This window comes from Paramisgurnus dabryanus, chromosome 2 (genome assembly GCF_030506205.2).
Source record: "Paramisgurnus dabryanus chromosome 2, PD_genome_1.1, whole genome shotgun sequence".
Lineage (NCBI taxonomy): Eukaryota > Metazoa > Chordata > Actinopteri > Cypriniformes > Cobitidae > Paramisgurnus > Paramisgurnus dabryanus.
The window spans coordinates 52,722,491-52,743,696 of record NC_133338.1 but is presented as its reverse complement, the minus strand read 5'-3'; the positions used below and the strand labels follow the sequence as shown (position 1 = coordinate 52,743,696).

General features: G+C 37.0%; 3 protein-coding genes across 3 annotated transcripts in view; all 3 read right to left on the bottom strand.

Annotated features, from left to right (window-relative positions):
• LOC135743822 (uncharacterized) overlaps positions 1-21,206 on the bottom strand; it is a 94,350-nt gene that overhangs the window by 21,370 nt on the left and 51,774 nt on the right. The window lies entirely within an intron of this gene.
• Positions 299-7,528, bottom strand: LOC135743818 (uncharacterized). The gene is made up of 2 exons (XM_065261680.2): positions 7,395-7,528; positions 299-2,681 (listed from the first exon to the last, which is right to left on the bottom strand). The coding sequence occupies exons 1-2, from the start codon at positions 7,468-7,470 to the stop codon at positions 1,540-1,542; spliced, it is 1,218 nt and encodes a 405-aa protein (XP_065117752.1). The 5' UTR covers positions 7,471-7,528; the 3' UTR covers positions 299-1,539.
• LOC141281870 (uncharacterized) lies at positions 18,860-21,011 on the bottom strand. Its single transcript, XM_073813674.1, has one exon. It carries the CDS (start codon positions 21,009-21,011, stop codon positions 19,854-19,856), a length of 1,158 nt encoding a protein of 385 aa, XP_073669775.1. The 3' UTR covers positions 18,860-19,853.

Here is a 21,206-nt window from a genome sequence, read left to right as displayed (position 1 = left end):
AACTAATGTGTACTGAAAAACAACTCTCTCATAATTAGATTTTCATATTTTTCAATTGTGTTATTTGAATGAAAGGTTAGACTATGATTTTTTTTATACATTTTCCACTGCCTTATTTGCTCGTATTATTAGGGGTGTGAGTAACTCTCACCAGGACTGTATCTGACATATATAACGACAGACATGGTCAGACAAGCCCTTATCTTCTCAACATGAAAAAAACATAAATCATGAAGTTCACTAATGAATAGGTTTCAATTCAAAGGGAAAGAAACAAAACAAGCTTATACATGTTGCATGATTTATTTAAAAGTACAGTTAAAAATCAATACAAAAGTTTCACTCCATTAAAAAAACATGTTCTAGATAACATACAGAAATTAATTAATTGGGCGTAATTCAGTCAGTTTATCTGCACCCTTTTTCCACTGGGAATGGCTCCTGTGCTGAAGTTGCACTGACTACTGAACAAGGGTGCTGATTGAGACACAGCCATAGTGTACAGTCAGTTTATCTCTATTACGTTGTTTGAACGTCAGACAAAATAGCGTCAGTGACGCAAAATATTGGTGTTATGATTGGTCATTTCCTCAGAACTTCATCAGTAATGTTATCCCATGCGTTCTTCAACCCAAGCCAAAAGCTTTCCTTTGGATCTACAGGTCCAGTTTATTTTCAACGAGCCCAAAATGTGACTGATGGGGTTGAGGTCCAGACTGTGATGGTGCCAGTAAGGAAAATGACCTAAATGTCCTCATGATGGCCACCACTTTATCTACAAAGTCATCATTATGCTCAATAAACCAGAATAGAGCCATCATGAGGAGATTTAGGTATTTTTTCCTAACTAGTCCATCAAAGTCCAGACCTCAACTCCACTTTGCATCATGTCTGCATTACCACCTTGAGTGTGCATTATTACAGTAACATCATAACATGAAATAACTAAGGAATAATTGACAAAGGCCCATTGAATTATTAGAAAATAAACCACACCCAAGGTGGTAATGCAGCACGACGCGAAACAGTGTTACACCGCAGGTGTGCATCATTTTCAAATAATTCAAAGTAATGGAGTCAACTATTCCGCTTATAGCAGTTATCACAAACATTGCTCTGTTGGTTATTTTAAGACATTTGACAGATTAGGTGTACATTTTACAAGAAAAATAATCAACACCCATGGAAAATTTCTCAACCAATCAGATTAAGCATTCAACAGCCCCATGGTATAATACAGCATAACACGCAGCAGTTTAATAATATAACCCTGCGCAATTCTGGTCACTGGTGAAGTAGTGCATTCAGCTCTCTTTTTGGTGGAAACGTGAGCCCATACTGAGCACTGGCCGAGTGTTCATTCTAGTTTTGGTGCTGACACAGACCAGCCTAAGTGGAAGAGGTTAAACCATCTGCATGGACCTAAAGACTGAAGTTGATCTTTGCTCACTCTTTGTGGACAGCACTTTTCTCTGTGAGTCACTTGTGTTTTATCAGCTTCCCAAACTCAATAAAACTCTTTCCACAATCTGAGCACTTTCAGGATTTTTCTTCATGGATCTTTTGGTGCCGCTTTAGGTCTGGGGCTCTCAGATAGGCTTTATCACACACAGAGCACACATGGTTTCTCACACCTGCATGTATTTTCTCATGCACTGTAACTCTTCTGTGTGATTGAAAACTCTTCCCACAAACAGAACACGAATACGGCCTCTCATCTGAATGAGTCTTTAGGTGCTCTTTAAGGAGACATGCTGTAAAATACTTCTTATCGCACTGATCGCAGCTAAAAGGTCTTTCATTTGAGTGAACCTGCAAATGTAGTTTGAGATTTTTTGCATGTATGTAACTCTTATCACACAGATGGCATGAAAAAGGCTTCTCACCTGTATGAATTCGCATGTGATACCCAAGAACTCCTTTTTGTTTAAAACTCTTATCACACAGATGGCACGCGAAAGGTTTCTCACCTGTATGAATTCTTATGTGAAACCTAAGAGCTCCTTGTTGTTTAAAGCTCTTATCACACTGAGGGCATGTGTAAGGTTTCTCTCCAGTGTGAACTCGTATGTGATTTTCTAGATTTGTTTTACCGAAGAAACTCTTTCCACAATGAGAGCAGGTGTCCGGCCCGTTACTAGTGTGCCGTCTCACATGAGCATATAAGGTACTCTTATATGAAAAACTCTTTCCACACTGAGGGCATGAGAAAGGTTTTGTCTGAATGTGAGTTAATATATGCTTCTGAAGATATTCTTTACATGCATAAGTCTTTCCACATTGAGGGCAAATGTAGGGATTTTCAGTACTGTGAGTCTTCATGTGATAATTAAGTTTTCCTTTATTAATAAAATGTTTATCACACTGAGGGCAGGCAAAAGGTCTCTCACCTGTGTGACTCCTCATGTGATCCACAAATTTACTTTTATCGATGAAAGTCTTCTCACAGTGGGAGCATACATGGGGCGCCTTAGTGTGAATCCTTAGGTGATAAGTTAGTTGCCCTTTTTTTGAGAAAGTCTTACCACAAAGATGGCATTCAAAAACATTTTTGGCTTCAACTCTTTCTTGAGAGGTATTTTCATCAGTTTCTGAGAAGCTGTCAGTCAGAAAATTGTGGTCCTTATGCTCATCCTTCATTCCATTGTGTTCTTGACCTTCCTCTTTTACTTCCAACAAGTCTGAAATGAACAAAGTAACATTTAAAAAAAGTCAAATGAAAAAGCGAATTCCAATTTAATAACCACCCGTTTGCCCAATGGCGGAAACCAATCGGCATGGATGTTCCTTGAGCATTCAGTTTTTTCGGCCCTTAATTGTTAAAATCACTTTTATTAATGTTACGTAATTTTGGTATTAGACCCTTTTACTGTTTGCTGGAGTTCTCGTCAAATCTTAAAATGACATACTCTGTTTATTATTTTGATTGGCCTTAGCTTTCCCTGACACAACTAACTTTTGTTAATGTTGCGAAGTACAGCCAGACGACTTCGCTAATCCAAAATGACGTAATCTTGTTTGTCGGTTGTTTTGACCTTGTTTCTTATAATAATCGTGGTGAGAACAATTGCGGCATAGTCGCAGGATTGCACCTTGTCTCTTTTAATTAGGAAACTGAGAAAACGAAAGTTAACTAATCTAAAATGACGTCTTGTTTATCGGTCGATTCGACCTTTTCTCATAAAACAAAAGTTTAACTGGGTGTCTTATAGCCTTGTGTAGAAACAATAGGCCTTAGGCCTAATATAATATTAATACAGTATATGATCAGTAATATACCCAAGAAAAACTACTATACACGATAAATCGCATATGATTGTCACGCACATCTCGTCAGTAATGCCGGTTCCTTGATTAGTAGTAAATCGCCATCAGCTGTTTTCAGATGGAGCGGCATTTACTACACAGAGCTGTAGTTCACTGACAATCGGGGCAATTTCGCATTAATTATCGCGGACGTATCACCTGTGATAATTAATGCGATATGGCCCAGCTTATGATGTGATGCGTGTGGTATCCCATGCAATTTATCATGCAGCCCTAATTATAATAGTGCAACCAAACGCAACAACCAGACATTTTGATGCTGGGAAACCGTTTTAATAAACTTTCTGAGTTGCTAACACGTTAGAACCAAGCGTGCCGCACAAGCCCTGAAAAGTGAAGCCAAAACGTCTCGATCGCCCCCCAGTGACTGGTCCCAGTATAGGTCATAAACCCCGCCTGCCCATGTTATTCAATGGTACTTGTGACCAACTAAAAAAAAAATTACACTTCAATTATATTCGCATCCTACGAGAGTGAGGGCGGGGTTTTGACTTCGCAGCTTCCCTTCCTGCTCACTACTGCGCATGACTGGTCCCGAAATCGCTATTGCGCAGACTCAAGACCCAAGATGTCAGCGCCATATCGGGACACTGGCGGCTTCACTTTTCACCAATGGAAGAGAGCGAACAGGCGTCGTCCATCTTTTTTTACAGTCTATGGTTAGAACCACTGGGGAACAACACCACTTCTGTTGCCAAAATGCGTGTGCAGGCTATTTGATCACGTAAGGTGTAAAAGGGTCTATTTTATCTGAGTCCAAAAAAGAAAATCTTTCTGTTTCTAATAGGAATCTTTGAAAGCTGCAGGTGTTTTTAAATGTTCTGCCATTTTCTCACTATCTCTAACTTCTGAGACATTGGCCGAATGGCCGTATATGCCAGACAACTGGACAGTGACAACTACAGCAGCGGCAGAGGAGGTCGTTTGACGCACACCGAGGAATTTGATGTTTGTTAAAATATTGATAGCAGAGATCGAAATATCGGTACACTATCGATACAGTTAACTATCACGATAGTTAGCTGTATTGATATTTTTGCACAGCCCTAACTACACTGTTATAATCAGGGAACTACACTGCGACCAAAATGGTCGCATATGCGACTTTTTGAACTGCCATTGCAACCCTAATTTTTAATGGGTCGCAAATGTATCACTGATTATTTTTGTAGCTACCTAATGTTTTAGACATATGCTATGATTAATTATGAGCATTTATTAAAGGTGCAATTTGTAAAATATTTGCAGTAAAATGTCCAAAAACCATTAGGCCAGTGTTATATATTTTGTCCAGCTGATTACTGTCAATATCTGTAATGTTTTCAACTACTTGTAAATTGTGAGAAAATTGCCATTCAAAACATTGACACGGGGCAGTGTAGTCTCCTGTCAATGACGTTAATATCCATGTGACCCTTTGTCACCGCCTTTACTGACGTAAAAACGACATGACAACAGTGATCGAGTTCGAAAAAATAAAATGGCGGCCAAGGAAGTGACTGGAGCACAAATTTAGTGTAAATAAACGTATATTTTCACTTTTTACACATTTTAATTGCATTTCTAGCGAGAAATTAGTATAGTAGTTTTCAAATATGTGATTAGTTATCACAAAGGGGCTCTCTGTTTATATTTCAAACACGCTGCCTTTGAAGTGCGTCTGAAGCCTTTCTCTGAGCTGCATTCATGCCTCCGAAGTCATGGCCTCATGAGGCAGCGAGGCAACAAGTCACTGCCTTGAGTTTTCGGACGCAGCGAGCCAGTGTCCTGGACAAATGCGGAACTATGCGTTAGCACTTGTCAGGCTACACGCTTGCTTATGGACTTATGGATTACTTTTTACCATCTGCCGCTGGTTGTGTCAGCTCCCGTAAGCTTACAGGCCAACCAAACGACCCAATAAGAGTTTGGAACAAAACGAGAGAGAATCAATTTGTTGTTGCATTATCTGGATGGAGAGAGCTTCACGACAACATTTAACTAGACCGAGATTCTGATCCTGCTTGTGTTTTACGCGATGGGTGAGTTGTTTTGATTCGTAACCCTTCAAAAAACGTATGGTATTATTTTGATCACAACATTAGTGTGTAGATTGTAATCAGCGCGTCTTCCTGCGGACGATATGCACATCAAAAGGTATTGTACAGCAATATAAATGGTCATTTTAAGACGCTTCAAAATAAGATTTGTACTGTCAATACATTATGTGAAAAATCATTGTAGATTGTAAGTTGAAAACTTAATTCTGTGCTGTGTTAACCATCGAATTTGGACTAATAGTGTAACATCTATGACTAAAAATTTCGTTTTGAACATCACATATAAACTTACATAATGAAATAAACGATGTCATCAAACGCAACATTTATAAGACTTGATTACCTTATCCATCAACGTGATTTCTCGTTCGCGTCTGATTGATGGCCATCAGCGGTTGAGATAAAGACTACAAATCCCATAAATCCACGCTGCTTCAGAGCGTCATTAAACAACGCCATTGTTATTGATTTGATCTGGTGCCATCTAGTGGCACATAAATACAAATTGCATCTTTAAACAGAAATGTGTATTTTAAGAATACGTTTTATAACGTGCACTAAGCCTTCAACACGCTGGCTTCATTTTGCGTGAAAGCACGTCGTGTCTCTCCCTATGAGTGTGCGTTCGCGTACTCTTTGTTTCTCAATTAATTGGGTGCGACGCGAAGCAAGCGCAATGTCTTCCATGTTTCTGAACTTGACCAGAGGTCTTTCTTCACTGAGGACGCGGGACCCGTATCGTTCCGGGTTTATATTTTAAATGGTCAGTCGGGTCCGGTTTGGTCCTGGTTTAATTACATTGGGTCCCAAGTCTGATTAATATTGTGTGTATAACCAGGGGTGTCGGACTGGGGGGAAAACCAGTCCTAATTACCAGGGCCCCAAAGGAAGAGAGGGCCCCTGAAAAGTCTAGAATATATTATGGGGGTGGGGCATGGGGGCCCATCAGGACTGCCTATGCATAGGGCCCAAGATATTGTGCAACGCCCCTGTGTATAACCCGAGTCGATCGGAAAACGGCCATGAACGCTACCGCGCTAAAGCTCGAGTACAGTTTCATCGTGCCTCCGGTTTGCAAAGCAATGTAAAGTCTGTCACCGGGACAGCAAGTAGACTTTTAAATCTGAAATAATGAGTGTATTAAGCTTTTTTAATCGGCAAGAGAGAAATAGAAAGATAGAGCAGAAGCAGTAAAAGTGCCTATTTAATATAAATTATAACCATTATAACCCCCACTGGTTAACCTATAGTCAAACCCAGTATATTCATGCATATCCTGTTTAGCTTTACATTTATGTTTGTATGCCTATGATAATCCTTTTAGGGTGGCATCCTCTCTAATGATATAGTTCTCATGACAGGCTCATCCTGTCTTTAAGGTTTCAAATATATACAATGCATATCGTAAAATACTATATGTCTGGTTTTACCATTGTATAACACACTGTTTATTTTCTGGCCTGTTCAGTTAAAGTTTTCCCCAGTGATTGATGATTTTGCATTTGTTATGTTTGAGAGTTATTTCGACATATCCTCTGGTTAGCTGCAGGTTGGTTGTAGTCGGGTCAAGGAGGGGATGTTGGGGACTCCTTCTTTCAATGATGCAAAATGATGATTTTACATCATTGAAAGAAGGAAGTGCAACACTGAAATCTGTATTTCTCCTGTCTCGGCGGCAACTGAGGAAATCATGCACGACCATTCAAAAACATGACTGGGGTTCTAACTATACAAAGCTTAATGCAAATGGGTGAAGTGTCCCTTTAAGAAAACAAGAAGGCATGTGGTTTAAAAGATGGCAAGTAAAATAAAAAGCATATCTGTATGCAATACAGTTTCATTATTGTTCATAATTATCCAGAGCGCTTTAATATAACTTGAAAAAAATATGTGCGACCAAATCATATTTTGCGCCAGTAACTGAAAAAGTTGGTAGCGCAAGTTCCCTGTATAATGATTTTATAACCAAATCCTGACGCTTTGAAATCTTTAGCAGTTATCAATGATGAATCAAGATTAGACACAAACCTCTTTGTTGTTGAGTATGTTGAGGTGTTATTGTGAATGATTCAGGATCAGTCTCCTCTTTAACACACTCCATCATTACAACAGTGGATCAGAATAGTAGAGTAGTTGAATGTGTTGTGACAGCAGCTGCTTGTTTGACTTCTTCACAGTATTTATAGATGAACTATGATCAAATAAACATAAAGGGTTAACAATGACAGAATCTTCAATGTAATAACATGACACTGGTTACTCTGTGGTCTACAACACAAACTCTCAGCACATTATGGTTTTTAAACACTTTCATTTCAAAGGTCTTGTGGCGGTTGTATAAACACGTTTCATTTTACGAGTTTCTCTGAAAACAGGTTAGAGCTGCACGATATCGAAGAAAAATGTCTTTCTCTGTTATATGTATCGGCTATACATAACTTTATAAAGTATTACAATTATTCAGTTATTGCGAACCATTGCAATATGTGCTGCGATACGCACGTAAGTAATATTTGCGGTGATTTCGATATACCAAGAACACAAAAAAACTTGATTCAAGTTAATAGTAAAATGTTCAAGGAATTAAGATTAAAATTTTGATCTGCAACTCACTATAAAATTAATGGATGTAACGTTAGTGGATTTATAAGAATGTAACTTACTGTTTCAGAGACCAAGCTGATAAATGTTTGCCGTTGTAAAAGAGACTTTCAGTACTTCACAAAATATTACAATATTATATAAAGCTGCTTCAGATTTAAGTTGTGGCAGTATATTTATTTATCCATTTTGTACCGCTTTATTTACTTCACACAACACCGCAATCTTCCCTCAGCCGAAAGCGGCAGCGCGCTACCTGTGACGTCACCACACGACAGGCTCCGAGAAGCAAAATAAAAGTCCCTTTTAATGTCCAAGATTGTGAAAATCAAGACAAATAATGAACTATCATTTACAAGCACAAAAGTGAATTCGTTTGTAAATGTAATGTAATGTATGTAATGTATGTAATGTATATGTATTTTTAAGTATTTTAAATACTTACACGAGTATAATTCCTTTCAATTCCTTTCTATTCTCTGCTATTTAATGTCAAATATTTTGAGTGAAAATTGTTTAAGTCACATTACAGTACTTTGTACCCAAAATAAAAGCTTTTACACAACAAACAAACAAGATGAGCTTGGTCCACACTGTGATTAAGAAGAACCAATGTCCATGGAAAAATATACTGCTGGATCTTTAATGTTGTGGGTCTGTTTTTCTACCAAAGCTCCTGGACATCTTATTACAATACTGGGTATCATGCATTCAATCAAATACAAACTGGACAAAAATAATAAAAATCTGACTTTCTCTGTTAGAAATCTGAGAAGATCTGTTTGGTCTCTGATCTAATTTGATTTGTAGGTAACAAAAACTATTAAATAAAAGAGGGCCAATACTTGTAGCTAATGTGCACCAAAAACAATTCTCTCATAAGATTTTTCACAATTTTCAATTGTGTTACTTGAATGAAAGGTTAGATTATTATTTTTAATACAGCCTTATTAGCTCTCTGTTTCTAATATTTATTATGACAGACATAATGACAGACACAAGCCCTTCTCTTCTCAACATGAAAACACCATTCATGAAGTTTACTAATAATTAGGTATCAATTCAAAAGGAAAGAAACACAACAAGCTTATACATGTTGCATGATTTATTTAAAAGTAAAGTTAAAAACCAATACAAAAGATTCCCTCAATTATAATAACATGCTCTAGAATGCACATAAATAAATTTGTTGGTAATAATTCAGTTGGTTTATCAGCACCCCTTTTTCACCGGGACTAGCTCCTGTGCTAAACTTGCCCTGACTACTGAACAAGGGTTCTGATTGAGACACAACCTTGGCTTATAGTCAGTTTATCTCTTCTCTGTGGTTTGAATGTCAGAAAAAAATGGCAAAAAGCAGCAGTGAGGCAAAAAATCGGTTCATTTCCTCAGTAATGTTAACCCATGCAGTCTGCAACTCAAGCCAAAGGCTTTCCTTTGAATGTACAAAAGCAGTTTACTTTATCAACTGGCCCAAACTTTGATTGATGGGGTTGACTGTGATGTGAGATATACAGTCACGTGTGTTTTGTCAGCTTCCCGAACTCAATAAAACTCTTCCCACAATCTGAGCACTTTCAGGATTTTTCTTTATGGATCTTTTGGTGCCGCTTTAAGTCTGCGACTCTCAGAAAGGCTTTATCACACACAGAGCACACATGTTTTTTCACACCTGTATGTATTTTCTGGTGCACTTTAACTTTTCTGTGTGATTGAAAACCCTTCCCACAAACAGAACACGAATACGGCCTCTCATCTGAATGAGTCTTTAGGTGCTCCTTAAGCACAGATGCCAAAAAAAACTTCTTATCGCACTGATCGCAGCTAAAAGGTCTTTCATTTGAGTGAATCAGCAAATGAAGTTTGAGACTATATGCATGTATGTACCTCTTATCACACAGATGGCATGATAAAGTCCTTTCACCCTTATGAATTTCCATGTGATACTCAAGAGCTACCTTTTGTTTAAAACTCTTATTACACTGTTGACATGAGTAAGGTCTCTCATCTGTATGAACTCGTATGTGATCCCTAAGAGCTACCTTTTTTTTAAAACTCTTATCACACTGAGGGCATGTGTAAGGTTTCTCTCCAGTGTGAACTCGTATGTGATTCTCTAGATTTGCTTTACTTAAAAAACTCTTTTCACAATGAGAGCAGGTTAACAAGCCATCCCTAGTGTGCTTTCTCAAATGAGTTTTTAAGTTACTCTTATATGAAAAACTCTTTCCACACTGAGGGCAAGAAAAAGGCTTTTTCTGAATGTGAGTTATTATATGATTATGAAGATATTCTTTACACGTGTAAGTCTTTCCACATTGAGGGCAGATGTACGGAGTTTCAGTACTGTGAGCCTTCATGTGAGCATTAAGTCTTGTTTTATTAATGAAACGTTTATCACAGTGAGGGCAGGCAAAAGGCCTCTCACCTGTGTGAATCATCATGTGATCCACAAGTTTACTTTTATTGATGAAAGTCTTCTCACAGTGGGAGCATGGGTGAGGCGTCTCAGTGTGAATCCTTAGGTGACGCGTTAGTTGAGCTTTTTTTGAATAAGTCTTACCACAAAGATGGCATGCAAACACATTTTTGGCTTCAACTCTTTCTTGATGGGAATTCTCATCAGTTTCTGAGCAGCTGTCTGTGATAAAATTGTGGTTCTGATCTTCATCCTTTATTTCATTGTGTTCTTGATCTTCCTCTTTCACTTCCACAGAGTCTGAAATAAACATAGTAACATAAGAATAGGTCAAATGAAAAAACTAATTCCAATTTAATATTCCAAAGGAAAATCAAATTCTGCTATTGTAAGAGAACCACCTATGCTCCACCTAGACAGGATCTTATTTTGTTACTAACATGAACGGGGATTTGTGATCCAAACCATAATCTAGTCTACTAGAGTCAATACAAAACTCCGAAAAGATCTGCCTTGGCTCGCCTCGCTTTTGTTTGCTTTTCCACTACACGTTAGTATCGCTTCAGCGTGGGTGGGATTATAGAAATATCGTTACAGTAACGCCACCTCTGCCGTGACTTCATCGTAAACGTGAAACAAACAAACACACAACAACAAAGCATTTCAATTGAATGCAGTGTTTCTCATGCATTCATTTATTTGTGTTGTTCTGCAACAAAATCAAAATGAATCGCTACGAATAGATTTTTGCAGATGGTGTGTTTCCACTACATCTCTCTTAAATGACAGGTTGTTTACAAGCTTTAAATCTTCTGTTAAGCCCGAGATACACTGCACAAAATTTTTGGCTGTCCCAGATTAAAGAATGCCATCGAAAAAACAATCGTTGCGATTTCTGTGATTGTGGCTCCTCGTTGGTGGACATATGTCGTCCAGTGAGAGAGGTTTAAAGATGGCTGTTTTCCTGGTGTTGCAACCAAAGATAGCCTATGATAGTTTTCTGAAAGTGTTAGAAATTAAGCATGATCAACGCACAGTGTGTTTGCTTCTACGACACGCGTACCAGCATTTGTTTACCAGTAGCGCATGCTGATTAAGTTTGGGCTTACGTGTGTCGTAGTGGTCATAGTCACAATTCAGTAGGTGTCATCATCGTACAGTCGTACCCAAATGTAAACGCTCCATGTCGCACAGTGTAATAAGGTAATGTTTTGTCAAATCTCACTATAATATTATGCAGCTCTAATGATTTTATAACCAAAGCCTGACACTTTTATAAACTTTAGCAGTTTTAAAGATAAATGAAGATTAGACACAAACCTCTTTGTTGTTGAGTATGTTGAGGTGTTATTGTGAATGATTCAGGATCAGTCTCCTCTTTAACACACTCCATCATTACAACAGTGGATCAGAATAGTAGAGTAGTTGAATGTGTTGTGACAGCAGCTGCTTGTTTGACTTCTTCACAGTATTTATAGATGAACTATGATCAAATAAACATAAAAGATAAACAATGACAGAATCTTCAATGTAATAACATGATACTGTTTACTCTGTGGTCTACAACACAAACTCTCAGCACTTGTGTTGTTCATTATGGATTTTAAACACTTTTCATTTTTGGAGTTGCTCTGAGTTCAGGTTAGGGCTGCATGATATTGAAGGGGAAGTGCGATATTTTGTAATTTGCTCAATGATACAGTATGCAATACAATAATGCTTACATTTTATAAAATCAATTTGAATAGCAATCATATATGTATGTGTGTATACATATATATATATATATATATATATATATATATATATATATATATATATATATATATATATATATATATATATATATATAAACTGTAAACTATAGAGCAACAAACATGTTTTCACATAATTTTTTAGAAAGACAGCATTGCTCTCTGTGCATTGAAAACTTAAGACTACATTACTTTATAAAGTACTACAATTATTCAGTGATTGCAAACCATTGTCAGTGATATTTGTGGAAATGTCGATATACCTAGCAGCCCAAGAACTCGTAAACTTGATTTAATGTTAAATAAGATGTAAAATTCACATACAGCTGCAGTAAATGGTAACATTTTCAAGGAATTAAGATTTAAATTTTGATCTTCAAATCACTATAAAATGTATGGATGTAGTAGATTTATAGAGACCAGGCATAACTGATAATGTTTGCCGTTGTACAAAAGATCGATTCTCAGTACTAAACAATTAAATATTACAATATTCTAATATTATCTAAAGTTGCTTCAGTAACATTGAAGTTTTGGGAGTACATTTTTTAAAAATTAAATCATATTTTGTAGTTGTATTTACCTCACAGAGACACTTCAATCTCTCCTCAGCCGACAGACGAGCGGCAGCGCGCTACTTGTGACGTCACCACGCGAAGGGCTCCGAGAAGCAAAATAAAAGTCCCTTTTTAATGTCAAAGATTGTGAGAGGCGAATAATGAACTATCATTTAAAAACACAAAAGTGAATTTGTTTGTAAGTGTATATGTATTTTTAAGTAACATACAGGGAAGGTCAATTCCTTGCTATTCTCTGCTATTTAATGTCAAATATGTTGAGTGAAAATGCTTTAAGTCACATTAAAGTAACCTCAAAATTATGATTAATTGTAATTACTGCAGTATTCATGCACTTTAAATCTGCCATGAATTAAATGTAATAAAAAACGCTGTAATAAATTTGATTGAGTTGAGGTTTAGACTTTGAGGGAGCTAGTAAAGAAATGACCTAAATGTCCTTATGATGGCCACCACTGTATCTATAAAGTCATTATTATGCTCAATAAACCAGAATAGAGCCAACCTGAGGAAGTTTAGAATCAGAATAATTTTTATTGACACATACAAGGAATTTGTCTTGGTGACAGGAGCTTCCAGTGCAAGAAAACAGTGCAGATATGTTCCAGAGAATCCAGACATACATTGAACATTGAATTACAAAGTAAAATAAAAAAAGATTATATTATAGCAGTAATATAAAAACAAAATTTAAATAAGCAGGGTGGTACAGTAATTCTATATATATATATACACATACATACATATATACACATATAAATATATTTCTTCCTTTTTTACAATTGTGTGTAGTGATGCATGTATGGATGTTCAGATGTTGTTATTGTACAGATAGATAAATTATTTACAGGTGATATTTTCAGTTGCATAGGATGTTTTTTAAAGATGTATAATTTGTGGTGATTATAAACAATATACAGTTATAACAGATGTGGAAGTTATGGGTGCTTTAAGTGTTCAGGCTTAATATAGCCTGAGGAAAAAAATGTTTAGTGTCTGGCAGTTCTAGTGTTTAGTGCTCTGTAGTGCCGGCCAGAGGGCAAAGTTCAAAGAAAGTGTTGGCTGGGTGTGTGCGTCCAAAGTGATTTTTTTAGCTCTTTTTCTCGATATAGGTCTTTAGGTCTTTTTTCCAACTTGCCCAAGCACAGTAAGGGCCGTAACTCCGCTTCGCATCGTGTCTGCATTAACACCTCCAGTGTGCAATATTATCATAACATAACGTTACTAAGGAATAATTAACAAAGGGCCATTTTTCAAAAATAATACACACCCAAGGTGGTAATGCAGCACAATGCGAAGCAGAGTTCAAATAATTCAAAGTAATGGGAGTCAACTATTCCGCTTATACCAGTTATCACAAACATTGCTTTGGTGGTTATTTTGAGACATCTGACCGGTTCTGTGTGCGTTTTACAGGAAAAAAAACATAAACACCCATGAAACATTTCTTAACCAATCAGAATAAAGAATTCAACAGGCCCGTGGTATAATACAGCATAACATGCACCAGTTTAATAAAATTACCCTGCGCGAATCTGGTCACTGGTGACGTTGTGAATTCAGAGGGGTAACCATCTGCACGGACCTAAAGACTTGAAAGCTGATTTTTTTTCTCACTCTTTGTGGACAGAGCTTTTCTCTGAGATATATAGTAACTTGTCTTTTATCAGCTTTCTTAACTCAATAAAACTCTTTCAACAATGTGAGCACATCTAGGATTTTTCTTCATGGATCTTTTGGTGCCGCTTTAGGTCTGAGGCTCTCAGAAAGGCTTTTTCACACACAGAGCACACATGATTTTTTACACCTGTATGTATTTTCTGGTGCTCTTTAACTTTTTTTTGTGATAGAAAACTCTTTCCACAAACAGAACACGAATACGGCCTCTCATCTGAATGAGTCTTTAGGTGCTCTTTAAACAGAGATACCAAAACAAACTTCTTATCGCACTGATCGCAACTAAAAGGTCTTTTTTTATTTGAGTGAATCAGCAGATGAAGTTTGAGACTGTTTGCATTTATGTACCTCTTATCACACAGATGGCATGATAAAAACCTCTCACCTGTATGAATTTGCATGTGATACCGAAGAGATGCTTGTTTTTTAAAACTCTTATTACACAGATGGCACGAGAAAGGCTTCTCACCTGTATGAATTCGCATGTGATACCCAAGAGCTCCTTGTTGTTTAAAGCTCTTATCACACTGTTGACATGAATAAGGTCTCTCACCTGTATGAACTCGTATGTGATATCTAAGAGCTCCTTGTTGTTTAAAGCTCTTATCACACTGAGGGCACTTAAAAGGTTTCTCTCCAGTGTGAATTCGTATGTGATTCTCTAAATGTGCTTTACCTAAGAAACTCTTTTCACAGTAAGAGCAGGTGTACGGCCCGTCACTAATGTGCCGTCTCACATGAGCATTTAAGTTTCTCTTATACGAAAAACTCTTTCCACAATGATGGCATGAGAAAGGTTTTGTCTGAATGTGAGTTATTATATGATTATGAAGATGTGCTTTACATGTGTAACTCTTTCCACATTGAGGGCAAATGTACGGACTTTCAGTACTGTGCGTCTTCATGTGAGTAGTAAGTCTTCCTTTACTAATGAAACGTTTATCACACTGAGGGCAGGAAAAAGGCCTCTCATCTGTGTGAATCATCATGTGATACTTAAGTTGACATTTATGGATGAAAGTCTTCTCACACTGGGAGCATGGGTGAGGCACCTCGGTGTGAATCCTTAGGTGACGGGTCAGTTGCCCTTTTTTTGAGTAAGTCTTAGCACAAAGATGGCATGCAAAAAGATTGTTGTCTTCAACTTCTTCTTGAGAGGAATTCTCATCAGTTTCTGAGCAGCTGTCAGTCATAACATTGTGGTCTTGATCTTCGTCCTTTATTTCATTGTGTTCTTGACCTTCCTCTTTCACTTCCACCAAGTCTAAAATAAACATAGTAACATTTTAAAAAAGTCAAATGAAAAAGCAAATATTCCAAAAGAAAGGGAACAAATGAGGTAGGAGAAATTTCTTGACATTGCGTAGAAGGTAACGTTTGCGACGCTTAAAATGCATCTCGATTGTAACATTGCATAAGATTACATCTGGACAAACGACCACAGGCAGAAAATATATTTTAGTCACTAAAGGCAAAGCACTGGACAGTTTTTCACACTGGCCCCAGGCCACCGGCTTATGATGAGCCCTGTAAATACTAACAACATTACTATCTAGTGTAATGTGCATTTAAGGAACAAATGTGTAAAACCTTCCAGGCTGAAACATCAAGGAAACACCACCTATGTCGCTGAATTAAAATTTTTCATTTGGCACAGAAATAATTCGCTTATGATTAGGTAAGAGATGAGAAAGTTTTTTTTTTTTGTTTTTTTTTTTAATTGCAAGAGTTGAGAAAGTTAATTTATGATTATCAGGCTTATTAAGATTGTTAGGTGATTTAGTTGTGAAAGTCGAATGTTTATAGCAGGGGTGGGGAACCCTGGGTCCTGGAGGGCCACTGTCCTGCAGAGTTTAGTTCCAACCCTAATCAAACACACCTGAAAATCTAATTCAAGTCTTCAGGATTACTTGGAAATTAAATTCAGGTGTGTTTGATGAGGGTTGGAACTAAACTCTGCAGGACAGTGGCCCTCCAGGACCCAGGGTTCCCCACTCCTGGTTTATAGGCATAATACATACAATAATATAGAAATAAATAAATGAAAAGACGCAGGAAATCAGTCACAATAAGGTATAGTGTGGACCTCCAAGGAATTAAATGCCCCCTATTATGCCATCCTGGCACCAGGCCTGTTTGGGAGCACCAGTGCTACGAACTAAAAAGTTATTTATGAGCACTGGACTGGGCATGATCAAATCACATTTAATTACATTTATAATCGATACAAAGAACCATAAAGTGTGCGCCCTGCTGCAGTTGAGAGAGGTGTTTATGACTTCAGCCTCGCTGCTGTTTTTTTGAAATGTAATGCCCTTATCACAGTATCCACACCCATTTAAATTGCATTCTTTAAAACAATACTGAGGTAGACTGGGGCTGAAAGTGTAAAGTCAAATCTCACTATAATATTACACAGCTCTAATGATTTTATAACCACAGCTTGACACTTTATAAAATTTATCAGTGATTAATGATAAATGACAACATTGACTTTCAGAGATCACGCACCCCGCCTTTAAGTCAAATCTCACTATATTATTATACAGCTCTAATGATTTTATAACGAGGCCTGACACTTTACAAACTTAGTTATTAATGATAAATGAAGATTAGACACAAACCTCTTTGTTGTTGAGTATGTTGAGGTGTTATTGTGAATGATTCAGGATCAGTCTCCTCTTTAACACACTCCATCATTACAACAGTGGATCAGAATAGTAGAATAGTTGAATGTGTTCAGATAGCAGCTACTTGTTTGACTTCTTCACAGTATTTATAGATGAACTACGATCAAATAAAATAAAGGGTTAAGAAATGACAGAATCTTCACCGTAATTCATTGAAAAGCATAGCAAGCATCATCGGACGATTTATCGGAGCACCCCTAATGTTAAGTTTTGATGTTTGTTTTAGTAGCCTAGGCTTAATATTGTAGCTTGCTACTTTCAGGCTATGTTGGTTTTGCACCAAAAAAGAGGTGTTTCAGTTTTTTTACAACAACATGAATTTGAATGCTTTCTTGTAAAAGCATTTTTTGGATTTTCAAAATACAGTAGTTTATTAAATTATGTTGTGGCTGCTGTATTTTGTAATTTATTATGATACACTTAAAACTAAGGTATTTGGTATTTTATTTTAAAATTCCTTTTGATGTATATTTGCCCAACCCTATATATATAAATTAGATAACAACAAACATGTTTCTTATTCTTTCGGGGAAAAATTTTTTCACTCTCTCTATCACTCTGCATTGAAAACTTAAGACTATACATAAATTTATAAAGTATTACAATTATTCAGTTATTGCAAACAATAACAATATGTGCTGCAATACGCACATCAGTGATATTTGCGGTAATTTCGATATACCTGGCAGCCCAAGAACACATAACTTGTATGGATGTCGATTTATAAAACTGTAACTGTATGTTTGTTTCACAGACTAAGCGTAACTGAAATGTTTGCGTTGTACAAAAGATCGACTCTCAGTACTTCACAATAAAGTATTATAATATTTTAACATTATCTAAAGTTGCTTCAGATTTAAGTTGTGGGAGTACATTTGTTAAAAATTAAATCATAATTTGTATAGTTTTATTTACCTCACAGAAACACCGCAATCTTCCCTCAGTCGAAAGACGAGCGGCAGCGCGCTACCTGTGACGTCGCCAGACGACAGTCTCCGAGAAGCAAAATAAAAGTCCCTTTTAATTTCCAAGATTGTAAAAACAAGACAAATAATAAACTATCATTTACAAACACAAAAGTGAATTAATTTGTGTGACTATGTATTTTTAAGTATTTTAAATACTTACACAAGGATAACACAAAGGGAAGGCTTTTCCACACTCAGATCACACACACACACAAACATTTACTCTGTATATGCATCTTAAAACTTTTTACCACACTGAGTCCAGCATATTCAGTTGCCCGACACTTAAACTTCAAATGGGACTGAGCTCTATGGTCAGATGAAACCCAAAATAAAAGCTTTAATAAAACAAATACACAAGATGAGTTTCCCTGCTAAAAAAACAATAAAACCATTACAGAAAAGTCTAATGGTTTCCATTAACATACCAATAGGAACCATTAGCTTTTTACCATTAAAACCACTATACTTTAGGGGGTTTTGGGCCATATTCCATTAAAAGCAATACAATTCCCAATAAAACCAATAGAATTTCTGTGATGGTGTCTACTGTTTTTTTAGCAGGGTGGTGCACACTGGGATTAAAAAGCAACAAAGCTAGATTCGATTTTTAACAAAAACATTTTTTTACATAACCTTATTTGCTCATATTATTAGGGGTGCCAATTATTCTGACCAGGACTGTATCTGATATATATAATGACAGACATGGGCAGACAATCCCTTATCTTCTCAACATGGAAAAACATCTTTCACGAAGTTCACCAATGATTAGGTGTCAATTCAAAGGGAAAGAAACACAACAAGCTTATAAATGTTGCATGATTTATTTATAAGTAAGTAAAAATCAATACAAAAGATTCACTCCATTAAAAATAACATGCTCTAGATAACGCACAGAAATTAATTTGGTGGGAATAATTCAGTCAGTTTATCTGCACCCCTTTTCCACCGGGGCTGGAAGTTGCCCTGACTACTGAAAAAGGGAGCTAATTGAGATAATTGTGGTTTATTTCTACTCTGTGGTTTGACAGAAAAAACGGCGAATAGCGTCAGTGACGTGAAATATTGGTGTTGTTGTGATTGGTCATTTCCTCAGAACTTCATCAGTAATGTTATCCCATGCCTTCCTCAAACTAAAGGCTTTCCTTTGAATCTACAAGTCCAGTTTATTTTTCAAACTTTGATTGATGGGGTTAAGGTCCAGACGTTGAGGGGTCCAGTAAGAAAAATGACCTAAATCTTTTCATGATAGCCACTACTGTGTCTACAAAGTCATCATTATGCTAAAAAAACAGAATAGAGCCATCATGAGGAGATTTAGGTCTTTTTCCTTACTGGTCCATCAAAGTCCAGACCTCAACTCCACTTCACATCGTGGCTGCATTACCATCGTAAAATCATAGCATAAAGTAACTAAGGAATTATTGACAAAGGGCCGTTATTCAAAAAATAATACACACCCAAGATGGTAATGCGGCACGACATGAAGCGTAGTTACACCGCAGGTGTGCATTATTTTTACAGTAATGAGTCAACTATTTTGCTTATAGCAGTTATCGCAAACATTGCTCTGGTGGTTATTTTAAGACATTTGACAGATTAAGTGTGCGTTTTACAGAAAAATAATCAACACCCATGGAAAATTTCTCAACCAATCAGAATAAAGCAATTAACAGGCCTGTGTTATCATACAGCATAACATGCAGCAGTTTAATAATATAACCCTTTCAGTTTAGTCACTGGTGTTTTACCAGCTTCCCAGACTCAATAAAATTATTTTTCACAATCTGAGCACTTTTAAGATTTTTCCTTATGGATCTCTTGGTGCCGCTTTAGGTCTGGGGCTCTCAGAAAGGCTTTATCACACACAGAGCACACATGTTTTTTCACACCTGTATGTATTTTCTGGTGCACTTTAACTTTTTTTTGTGATAGAAAACTCTTTCCACAAACAGAACACGAATACAGCCTCTCAGCTGAATGAGTCTTTATGTGCTCTTTTAGCAAAGATGCCAAAACAAACTTCTTATCGCACTGATCGCAGCTAAAAGGTCTTTCATTTGAGTGAATCATCAGATGAATTTTCAGACTGTTTGCATGTATGTACCTCTTATCACACAGATGGCATGATAAAGTCCTCTCACTTGTATGAATTCGCATGTGATACCCAAGAGCTCCTTGTTGTTTAAAACTTTTACCACACTGTTGACATGAGTAAGGTCTCTCACCTGTATGAACTCGTATGTGGTCCCTAAGAGCTCCCGGTTGTTTAAAGCTCTTATCACACTGAGGGCACGTGAAAGGTTTCTCTCCAGTGTGAATTCGTATGTGTTCCTGTAGATGTGTTTTAAATGAGAAACTCTTTTCACAATGAGAGCAGGGGTACGGGCCATCACTAGTGGTGTGCCGTCTCACATGAGCATTTAAGTTTCTCTTACATGAAAAATTATTTCCACACTGAGGGCATGAGAAAGATTTTGTCTGAATGTGAGTTGCAATATGATTATGAAGATATTCTTTACATGTAAAAGTCTTTCCACATTGAGGGCAGACGTACGGACTTTCAGTACTGTGAGTCTTTACGTGATAATTAAGACTTCCTATATTAATGAAACGTTTATCACAGAGATGGCATGAGAAAGGCCTCTCACCTGTGTGAATCCTCATGTGATCCACAAGTTTACTTTTACGGATGAAAGTCTTCTCACACTGGGAGCATGCGTGAGGCGTCTCAGTGTGAATCCTTAGGTGACGCGTTAGTTGAGCTTTTTTTGAGTAACTCTTGACACAGAGATGGCATGCAAAAGGGTTTGTGGCTTCAACTCTTTCTTGAGAGGAATTCTCATCAGTTTCTGAGCAGCTGTCAGTCATAACATTGTGGTCTTGATCTTCATCCTTTATTTCCTTGCGTTCCTGATCTTCCTCTTTAACTTCCACAGAGTCTGAAATAAACATAGTAACATTAAAAAAAGTGAACCAAATTTAAAACGGTGAGACAACAGACTTACAAGTTAGCCTCCACGACTCTATGTACACCTAAACTAATGCCAAGTTCTTAGCTGGGGCAATGACGGTGAGAACAAAGATGGGCCAAGTTGAGGAGTGATTTAACTCAAACTGCAACAAAAGTCGCTGTTTATTTACTTCCAT